The following is an 11,085-nucleotide window of genomic DNA, read 5'->3' as shown; positions in this document are numbered from 1 at the left end:
AAAGTCCATGCCTTGGCTCGACTCCGTCCTTCCCGGCGATGTTTGTTTGTTTCCCCCCCGGAAGGGCCTCTCCTTTGTGGCCGCCGAGCAGCGCTAGTAATAGCAACTATTAGTATAATTAGTATTATTATTACCTATTAATGCTTTTATTAGTATTCGGTGGTGGCTCGAAGCCGTTCCTGAGATTCCTTTGCGCACAAAAAGAGGGCTCCGGTTGACCTCGGATCCGAAGGAGAGGGGAGTAAAGCTGAGGTCCGATTTTGGCTCTTGGTGGCTCACCGTTTGTGGTACCATTTTGGCAAATCATTCAAAGCACGACGGGAGGGAAGGGGGAGAGGAGGAGAGAGGGGGGGAGAGGGGAGGCCCTCGGAGGCGGGTTCCCCCTCTTTCCCCTTCCCCGGTCCGGTCCAGTCCAGCCCTTCCTCGAGCGGCGGCGGTGGCACCTCTGCAGCAGCAGCAGCACCCGCCGCATCCGCCGGCCTTCTTCCCACCCCCAATCCAAAGGACGGACGGAGACTGTCCCCTCGATAGATCCAGGTCCCGGAGGCAGGGAGGGGAGGTGGCGGGCGGGCGGGCGGCCTGGCGACGGGATCCGGGCCGGGGCTCTGCCGGGCTCTCTCTCGCTCTCTCTCCCTCCTCCTCCTCCTCCGCCCGCCGGGCGCCTCTAGAAGGAGAACCAAGTCGCCAGGGCGGCCGAGAGCGCCAGGAGGAGCAGCGGGGAGGCCGAGGGCAGCGAGGAGGAGGTGGCCGCCGCCTTGGTCTTGCTGCACAGGACGAACAGGTTGCCCTCGTAGTCGAGCTTCTTGGACTTCTCCTTCAGCTTCTCCCAGACGTCCTTCACCCCTTCCTGGCAATCCGTCAGGGCCACCAGGGTGCAGGCGTGGAAGTCGTCCCAGTACCTGCGCCGCCGGAGGAGAGAAGAACAGAGCGGGAGGTGACCAGGGCTGGCCGGAGACCCCCGCTCCCCCCCCGCCCGTCAAGAGGCCGCCGCCCTTGGGACCTGGGGGGGGGGAAGGGGGGAGCCTGCCTTTCCCCTCCTCTCAGCTTCGTGTTTGACCTGGCCGGCAGGGTTCCCTCTAAGCTGACTTAGTGTGAGCTAACTCACGGGGGTTTTTGGCCTCCGGCTCACAGATTTTTGTCTGGAGGAGAACCCTAACTCCAGAGCAAACTCGTTTAGGCAGGAGCCAAATCGCTCGCTCACCACTTTCATGCCAGTAGCTCACAAAGTAGGATTTTTGCTCACAAGACTCCACAGCTTAGAGGGAGGCATTGCTGGCCGGCTTCTTTTTTTAAAAAAACAAAGCCAAAACCCAAAGGCACTTTGCAGAAGCCTAGAGCTGCTCTGGTTCAAGTGGAGGCATCCCTGCTCCCTGCGCGGGCGGCCTCCCCCCCAACCCCGGCTGCCATTCCTGAGGGCGGCTTTAGGCCTGTCCAGGAAATGGGCTTTCCGTCTCAGCCTTTTCAACTTGAGAAACATAGAGCTGGAAGGGATCCCGAGGGGTCATCTACTCCAACCCCCTGCACAGTGCAGAGAATTCACAAGGGCCTTTCCCTCCACTCCCCCACCGACCCCCCCCCTGCTCTATGTCCAGGGGAAGGCAAAACAAACAAACAAAAAAAAACACAAAACACAAAACCCTCCAGGATCCCTGGGCCAATCTGACCTAGAGAAAAATCCCTCCCTGACCTCAAAGTGGCGATGGCCATTACCTTCGGCATGCAAGCAAGGGCCACCAGCGCCGAACCCTGACGCATCCCCTTCCTGCCCTCCCTCTCAGCTCTCACAACAATCTGCCTGAATTCATAGCGAGCCATAGAATCAGCATGGCTGCCAGATGGCCATCTAGCCTCTGTTTAAAAAAATTTGAAATGAAAAAAAAAAAAAAAAGCGCCCAAAGAAGGAGAGTCCAGGAACCGCCGAGGAACCCGCTGCGCTGTCGGGGAAGTTCGCCCTGGCTGAGCCAACGTTTCAGGGTGTGGTCTGGTTTGCACAAAACTGCCATCTTTGGGACACACACACACACCTAGGAACCCCAGGAAACGGGTTCGTAGAGAGGCAGGTCGAGAAGAGATTGGATTTGTACCCATTGGATTTTTATTTAGTTGTGATTGTCGATATGACAATAAAGGCATCCCAATACGATTTATACCCCCCCGCCGCCCTTCACTACCCGAAGGAGTCTCAGAGCGGCTTACAATCCCCTTCCCTTACCCACAACAGACACTCTGAGAGGTAGGTGGGGCTGAGAGAGTTCTCCCAAGAACTGCTCTTGAGAGAAGAGCTCCGAGAGAACTTGTGACTGACCCAAGGTCACACCAGCAGCTGCATGTGGAGGAGTGGGGAATCAAACCCGGTGCTCCCAGATTAGAGTCTGTGCTCCAAACTGGAAACTACACAAGGGAACAAACAATAGTGTAGACATGGTGAACCACAGATACCCCAAGGCTGATTTCCTCCCGCTCTTTACCTTTTGAAGCGTGGATCCCCGTTAATGTCAAGCTCCATGGAAAAACGGACCAAGGGGAAGGAGAGGGGCCGGCCTGCCGCTGCCCTCCATTGCCAGCTCAACGAGAAGCGGGTCAACCAGCCCCTCCCTGGATATAACGTTCCTGGCGAGCGCAGGGAGTGCTTGTGAAAGGATCTTCACAGGAGAAGCCGGGGTCTCTGTTACCTGCTGCTCCAGGGGGCGAACTCGAGGACCTTTGGGAACTGCAACAGGGCGACCTTGGGCCAGTGACAGGCTCTCGGCCTCACCTACCTCACAGGGTTGGTGTGTTGAGGACAAAAGGCAGGAGAGGAGAATGAGGCGAGCCGCTTTGGGTCTCCACTGGGGTAAAGACGGGGTGTAAATAGAGGGGGGGTTTATAACAAAATCTGGCGTTTCGTGATCTGCAGAGCTTATATCTTTAGAAGCTCAACATACATCCTAACCGGCTCTCATCGGCGCAGCCTTATAGAAATCCTGGTCAAACAAACAAACAACTTGAGATCTAATCTCTCCCCTTGAACTGAATGCCCTGGGAAGAAACGACAAATGTAGAGTGCAGGGGCACCTTTAAGACTAACAAAGGTTTATTCATGGTATGAGCTTTCGTGTGCTTGCACACGAAAGCTCATACTTTGAATAAACCTTTGTTGGTCTTAAAGGTGCCCCTGCACTCTACATTTCTTCTACTGCTTCAGACCAACACGGCCGCCCACCTGGGACTGGGAAGAAAAGGCCTGCGTAAAACCCAGCCGTGCTTCAACACTACCATTGCTCTCTATTCTCGATCACTCACGGCGACTTGTTCTTCTCTCGAGACTCGGCCCACCGGGGGAATGCGAAGCAGACGAAACAGCAGCAGCTAGAGGGAGGCACCCCAACGCCTGCTACAACGCGCCAGTTTCAGAATCCTCTGCTCATAACGCTTCAACGCCTGCCTTCACTCCCAGGTCCTGCTAGATTTTTTTTTCTTCTCTTCAGACGCTGTGCAGGAGAAATCCCCCCTTTCCTCAAGAGCACCAATATTCGTCTTCAGAGCCGAGGAAAGAGCTTGGCTGTCATAATGCATGCTAAGTGCCCCCTAGTTTCCAACAATAATACTGTGCCATCAGCGTTATTAACATTTTGGGATGTGCTGCTGCGAAAACGCTGCTGTCAAAGTGAGCTCCTCCTGGTGTCTCCCTTCCCTTTCTCAGAATGTGCATCTTCTTGGGCAGTGCGCTCTTGAGAAGCTGTCGCCGAGCCATTAGGGAACGCCGTTCATGTCGCTTGTTCTTTAAAAGCAGCTGATAACAGACCCGGGACTGCCTTGCCTACCAGACAGCACCGAGCACCTCGGCACCCGCCATATCTAGGCATGGTGGGGTTGGGGAGAGGGGGAGGAGCCAGAGAGAGGCTTTGCTCTGTCTGTTTGGGCGGCCTTCCGAGGTGGGGGCTGTTATTATGAATGATCACAGTCAGATATTTGACTGGTGAATGGTGTTCTGCAATCTGAGATTTAGCCAAATTCTTGGGAACTGCAGAGGTATCGTTGCAGGATGCTTGCTGTTCCAAGCAGCTCTGTGTTCTGGAGCTGAGCTGGTGATATTTGCTCAGTGACCAGAATATGCAGGTGTTTCTTGAAGCTTCTAGGCACTGCTCCAAGTGCTCCAGTGACAACTGGCAGGATGGTAATCTTCTTCTCCCAGAGGCCCTCTAACTCTATTCCTAGGTCTTCGCATTTGGTGATCTCCACCTGTTCTTTCTTTTCTGTTCTGCGGTCTCCTGGGATTGCAATGACCAACGATTCAAACCCAATTGCCCTACAATTGTGACATTAGGGGTTTTTATTTGTATTCGGAAATCCCAAAGAATCTTTGTTTCATTATTCTCCATGCTCTTGTCTGGATTGTGCTCCATGGATTTCTGGCTGTTGGTAAGCCATACTTCTTGCAAAGACTCTAGTACAACACAGCTGCAACTCTAGGGTGACATTCCTTGTAGTCAGTTTGAGCGATTTTACTGCAGGCACTGACCATGTGGTCGACTTTTTCATTCTTCCTCCTGCAAAGTTAACATTTGCCGTTATCACTGGTCTTGTGACTTGGCATTATTATTGTTATTGTTATTATTGCTGTTGTTATTATTGTTGTTATTGTTATCATCATCATTATCATTATTAATATTATTATTATGTCATTGTAGTGGTTTTCTAGTTTAATGTAAACTGCCTGCAGCGCCTGGAGAAGCCGAATGCATTTTGTTTCCATGAATAAAGGTATCGAGGTATTTTTTACGAAATCCAGTCTTTAAAGACATCCGTTTAGGGCTTAATCCAGAATTCATCATTCATTATCCCTGGTCCTGAAATCGGAGCCGATAACGTGCCTCTGAGCATGTGCAGTGCGCCGTTTCGCCCCCTCTGCCGGCTTCCCTTGCTTGTCTGAGCAACACCAAGAGACTTCACGGCGCGGGGCTCTCTGGTTGGGGGCTGCGGTTGGATCGTCGCTTTCCCGCTGAGTGAAATAGGAGCGGTCTCCTTCCAGCTCTCCTTCCTCCAGACCGGAGACGCGTTTCCTTTAACGGCCGCAGAAAGTCAAATATTCGGCGAGGAGAAACCCTCTCCTCCGGGTTTTCGACGGAGACTGACATCTGCCAGTCCAGACCGGGCTCGGAAACGGGGCCGGGCTCCTCCTAATTGCTTCTCCGGCTGGCGTCTTCTTCCCGCCCCCCGAGAAGCCTAGCCCGCCCCCCTTTGCCCGTGTAGGAGTTCGGCGGAGAGGCGGGTTGATTGCGCCTGAAAGAGTCGCGGGGCGAATTCTAATTTACGAGCCGCCCTCGGAACTGGCCGCGGAGTCCGACGCCGGCTGCATTTGTAATAAATAATGAGGCGCGGCGCTGGCGTGGAGGGCTGCGAGGGCGCCTCTCCCGCTGTATTTCCTGCCCTAATTGCATCTCCCGGAGGACGCGTAAATCTCGCCGAGCTCCTCTCTCCGGTGCACGCGCAGGGGGGGCGCACGCTCGCGGAGCCGGGGAGGGAGGCGACCTGGGCCAGGATTCAGGCGCGTCCCGGGCGCGGTCGGGGATTCTAACGCCAGAACCGAGAATCTACAGCAGACTCGAGAATCGCCCTCTTTGCGCCCCCCCCCCCAAAAAAAAACACTCATTGCTTTGCACGCCCATGGCACTAAATTGCAGGCTCGCTTTCTCTGCCCTCGCGTTCCCTCTCTGCCTTGAATGGGGAAGCCTGAAAAGGAGTCGAATTAAAAGCATACAAAAACACCCAGAGGGGGGGGGGGGGGGGGGGAGAGAAGAAAAGCCTCTCTAAGCTCTGTGGCCCAGCCGGTCCTTTTACGGCGTCGTTGGCTCGCCTTTACGAGACTTCTCCAGGAAGGTTTCTTTTTCCGTTCCCTCCCCGGTATTGTGCAACGTCGCTGCCGAAGGGATTTTGTATTAGACAAAGCTCTTTCAGGGAAGCTACCGTGAAAGGGACGTTTGCTTGGGGAAGCTGGAGTCGAGCTCGGCAAGCGCCTCGGAGAGCAACCTTAGGGAAGAAATCGAAGCCCTATGCAGTTCCCGCCTGCTGTGTTTTTGAGGGAAGGTTGGGCGGGGGGGGGCAGTGGAAGAATAGAGATTTCTTCGTCCCCTTCGGCTGTGCATATAAACAGCTACACTCTACATCTGAGATTGTCAGAGTCCTATCGGTACGCATCGCCATGGTTTGTTGTACGGCCTTTAGCTGGAAGCAAACGGATTCAGCACCCAAGCGGCCCATAGCCTGATCTGCCCAGTTTTCATCCTGTTCTTCACAGCTCTGCTGTTTGGATTCCAAAGCAATTAGCGCCCGAATCTTCGTTGACTTTGGAGAGGAGGTTGCCCCGTTCCGTTCTACTGAATGCTTGCTGTGCCAAATCAGAGTCAAACTGGAAGCCCCCTCCCGGGGGGGGAGGGACTCGATGCTCCAATCCGAAATCAGATTTGCAGCCTGATCCTGGGCAGGCCAATCCAGAAGTTCAAGAGTAGTTCAACAGGGTTCGTTTACTTCCCAATAAGCGTACTGCAACCTGTCAGTTTATAAAGAACTCATCCGGACGTGCGAAGTGGAATTATGCAAAGTCAGGCTACTGGGACTTTTACCCCACTAGCGTCTACTCCGACTGGCAGGGACTCTCTAAGCGTCTCAGAGACAGACACAGACAGAGGTCTTTCTCTTAACTGGATTGACCCTGAGACCCCCTGCCTGGGCAGCAAGTGATCCGTGAGAGCCAGGGGCCCTCCGGCTGACTTCCAAGTCAGGCCCCCTCCCCGCAGTTTCGGGAATAAATCCTCCCCTGGGACTTCCTTCCGAGCAATCCGAGAGGATTAAACCGCATATAGGATTTCTACACAACCCTGCTATCCAGCGGAATTGCCCGGAACCTGGATGGTGCAGGCTAGCCCAATCTGGTCAGACCTCAGAAGCTAAGCAAGGTTGACTCTGGTTAGTTGTTTGTATGGGAGACCACCAAGGAAATCCAGGAGACCAGCCAGGAAATCTATGCAGAGGCAGGCGATGGCAAACCCCCCTCCGAAGGTCTCTTGCCTTGAAAACCCTACGGGGTTGCCGCCCATCGGCTGCCACCTGACGTCACTCGCCGCCCATCAAGCCGAATGAGTAGAAACAACATTTATCTGAAAGCGAATTCTATCATCTCCAGTCAAATTTGCCTCTTGGTCTGATCACGGCTCTTTACTCCGAGAAGCACAAACGGGATTGGTTTGTAAAATCAGTTTGGAATCAAGCCTTTTCGTTTCCTGGGGTTACACAGCGAGCCGTCCTTCCAGAAAGTCGCACATATTCTTCTGTTCCTTTAAAGGAAACACGGCGACTTTCACCCCCAGTTTTTCCAAGGGCCAATCCAATCCGACTTGTTTCTTGCTTGCACGACCGCGCCAGCCTCCTCGTTTGAAATGCAGAAACTTCCCCCCCATGGCCTCACTTGTAAAATAGAAAGTCAACGCGGTGTCCCTGGAAGGTGTTAGATTGGGGGAAGCCCTGGGGACAAATCCCCGCTTTATATCGCGCAACCACTCTTTTAGAAAAGAAAACCCCAACGTAAGAACACAAATCTGATTAACACGACTAGAAATTCAAGCTCATACAGAATTTTTTTTTTACATTAGATAGTTTCTGTACCTGACTACAACACGTGACAAGAACTGGAGTTACAGCTCGCTGCAATATTTTTAATAGCATTATTAAAGATAGGAGATCGATCTTCTTTGACTCATCTTGGGTATTAGTTTCCTTCCCCTACTGGCAAAAGGTAAATCCAGGTTGACCGAAAAACTTCTTAATGGATTTAGGAAGCCAATGCTACGGGGAAAATGGAGGCAGCCGCCGTAGGTTCCATCGGGATGATGCCTCGTCTCCAGCATCAAGCTTGCATTAAAAGCTACCGTTTCAAAAGTGGGAAGGGATAATACCGTTTTCGCCCACGCTGGTGGGATATGGATTTTAAGTTCCGCAGTAGGACATGCTTTATGAATTGTACCTATTAACTGAGAGAGGGCCCTTAATGGAAACCGGCCGGTTAATTTAAACTAGCTCTTTAAAATCAAATCAGGATAGGCACAATACGGGAAATGCCTCACAAAGTAACAGAAGACCAAAAAAAAAAAAAAGCGAATGTAATGAAACCCAATAAAACATCAGAGTCCTTGTCTCTAATTTCAGTAGGATGTTGATTACCTCTCACGGTTACATATTCGGAAGCAAATACAATAGAAAGACGATAGATCTGTGATTTGCATCAGGGTGTTGATACATCCAAAAAAACACACCGGGGTGGGAATTGCTTACCACTTCGGTACATGCATTTTGTGGTTATGCATCTAGGACAAAAACTACTATTAGGGGAGAGGCTGGTTTGTCTTCATAGCATTAGGTTCCCAAAATAGCAGTGTGTTGGTAAGAAGCAAGGCAGATTGCTACTTTTGCTTTCGCTTTTTTTTAAAGTCCCATCTAGGAACATGATAAATAAACGGTAATGGCCATAGAGAGGTTTTAACAGCAAAAGAAGTACACCTACCGGCAGATGGTTTCCAGATTTCTCTTGTCGTCCAGGTCTTGCTGGTAGCCGGCAATGTTATTGCCCATCTTGAGCACACAAGTCGAGAAGCCCTTAAAGACCTCATCGCACTTGCCCGCCGCTCGAACTGCCTGCACCAGGTACGCTGGGGAACAGATCAGCACCACGTCAGCTGGACAGCTCCGAGCAAGGTAAACAGCGCGCGATTACCCAGCCCTGCTTTTTTGACTCGAGAAAACTGAGCGATCCAAACCCCCCCCCCCCCCCCCCCCCCCCGTCTACACACACACACCAGCGCACACCAGGACACAGACACGTAACACGGACTGAATCTGCCCTGCCAACAGATCCCTCCACACCCGGAAGAGCATTTTGTTTCCTACCAGAGCATTTAAGTGGGCGAGATACATTTTTTAATTAAACAAACGTGTCCAAACGACACATAAAGAGGCCGGGTTTCTCCCCTTTTGGCGTCCATGAATACGTGGCAATAAAATAGTACCGCACCACTAATAAGAGCAGTCTTCCTTTCACGTTTCCTTCAAGTTCGTACTTTATCTAGGACGTATTCTTTGAAAGGCATAACGTTTTGAACGTTTTGGGTTTAAAAAAAAATCCTTCAAAAACAACAAAATGCATCTTCTAAGAACGTTAGATTAATTTCAGCACACAGCTGCATTATTTCTATAAGGGGATAAAAATTCAGAAGGAGGTGGAAATTGTAGGAAGACACGGGTGGGTGGGTGACGATCACTAACCACCATTCAAGGCACACCTTTAAAAGTGGATCATATGTCCATGGAACATGGTGAGGGGGAAAGGCCGAAGTGGTAACCATCAGAGATATAAAACCTTCTCTTTCTTGTATTAGTTTCCTGCAGCTAAGCTCTCTCTCTCTTTCTCTCTCACACACCCCAGCTGCACCATGAGAATTTTATTTGAACAGGCTCCCAAAGACCCGCCTCCTTTTTGAAATACGATGCCCTGCATGCAACGCAATGCACTTGACGAATGGCGGGATAGTTAGATTCATGCAAATTCCCTGTAAAATGAGAACCCAAACTGCGGTTGACATGCCCGACGCGTGTCCCCTTTCATTTGGTCCCCCCTCCTCGACGATGGATCCCCCTTTCTCGTTCTTTTGCTGAAGATAAAAGAACAACCCCCCATTTAATCTCTCCCCGACTCGCCTCGACTGAGTCCCACCCGCCTCCCAAACAGCCAAGCTTCCGCCGTTTCCATCCACCAGACGCATCATCAACACTGATTCGCCGCTATCCATCTTCCGCTTTTTGCAAGGAAAGCCAACACCTCTCTGCAAAGATCTGCCAGGAAAGCTGAAACCAGACGCCCTTCTGGTTCCCCTTGGGGGAAGACAGTTTTGTGATTTCTCAGTGGGTGGGGGAAGAAGCAACCAGCATGGGAACACCCCCCCCACACCACCAACTTTGAAGGATTTCTCATGAAATCTTCATTCTGTCCTTCCCCACAGTCCTTGGGCATAATGTACACGACTCAGAACTCAATGGCAAAAAGGTTCTTGATCTCTAATAGTCAGATCTCTCTCTCCCGCGCTGTGCGCGCGTGTGTGAGTGTGTGCACGCGCGCGTGCATGCGCACGCGTGTCTCTCCGTGTGCGAAAGATAGAGGAAGATTTTGACATTTTTGCTGGGAATAGGTCAATGGATTGCATTGCCCAAACACACCCGAACACAACGAACCAACCCCAGCCGCTCTGGCTTCGCAGGCGGTGCTCGGGGAGGGCGCCGGAGCGAATGCAGCATACGGGGAATTTATCCCTATCAATCCTGCAGCAAATGAAAGGGAATTAGCGACTTGTTGGTTTAATTGATCACTGGCTTGATCCCCGGCAAGCTGTTTGTGGCTGGCGTCTCCGGCGCCGGCGCCTGCAACAGCCACCGGGTTCGAGAGAGCGAGCAGGAACGAGCGCTCCTCAGCACGGTTCCGCCCGGCTTGTGCGCTTGCCCAGCCCAGGGAACGAATGGCGAGGGGGGGGGGGATGGCAGTTGGGAGAGGCATCCCCCCCCTGGAGAGATTTTCTACGACAAGGCTTTGGCGGGCTGGGAGTTTGCGGACGTGTGTGTTGGGTTCGAATGGTCCGGATTCAATTAGGAAGGAAGAAGGCGTCTGCCTCAGTATTTCAGCGGAACCCCCGCCCCCACCAGCACCGCCGCCGGATTGATCGCTCACCTGATTTAGGAGCCACCTCCCTCCCTCCTGCTCTCTTTCTCTCCCCCCCCCCCCCAACCCCCCCCCCGGGCTTCCCCCCCCCCCCCCCCCAATCCCACTCCCCGGCACGTCGGAACACGCAGAGGCTGCAGATGTTTGGCTGGGGGTGGGGGAGCCGACGAACAAATGCCAGGCCGGGCGAAGCGTCCCGAGAGGAGAGCCGGCCTTTCAAGGAAAGCGCTGGGTCGTCCTCGCAATCTAGTTATCGAAGCCCGTCAACCGAGGCAGGGGAGAGGCCGCTCCGCAAAGGGCACGTCCCGAAAAGGGAAATTCGCCTGGCCACGACTGAACACAGCCCC

General features: G+C 52.7%; 1 protein-coding gene across 1 annotated transcript in view; it reads right to left on the bottom strand.

Annotated features, from left to right (window-relative positions):
- Window positions 1-62: 62 nt before the first annotated feature.
- Window positions 63-11,085, bottom strand: part of NRN1 (neuritin 1) — a 13,463-nt gene continuing 2,440 nt past the window's right edge. Inside the window, exons 2-3 of the mRNA XM_015416489.1 lie at window positions 8,537-8,681; window positions 63-899 (exon numbers count right to left, since the gene is read on the bottom strand). Of these exons, the coding sequence (XP_015271975.1) occupies window positions 665-899; window positions 8,537-8,681 (380 nt within the window). The 3' untranslated portion in view covers window positions 63-664. The remainder of the gene's footprint in view (window positions 900-8,536; window positions 8,682-11,085) is intronic.

The sequence above is a fragment of the Gekko japonicus genome, unplaced genomic scaffold (assembly GCF_001447785.1).
Source record: "Gekko japonicus isolate JY-2015 unplaced genomic scaffold, Gekko_japonicus_V1.1 scaffold2445, whole genome shotgun sequence".
In the NCBI taxonomy this organism is placed as follows: domain Eukaryota; kingdom Metazoa; phylum Chordata; class Lepidosauria; order Squamata; family Gekkonidae; genus Gekko; species Gekko japonicus.
This window is presented reverse-complemented; position numbering and strand designations above follow the sequence as displayed.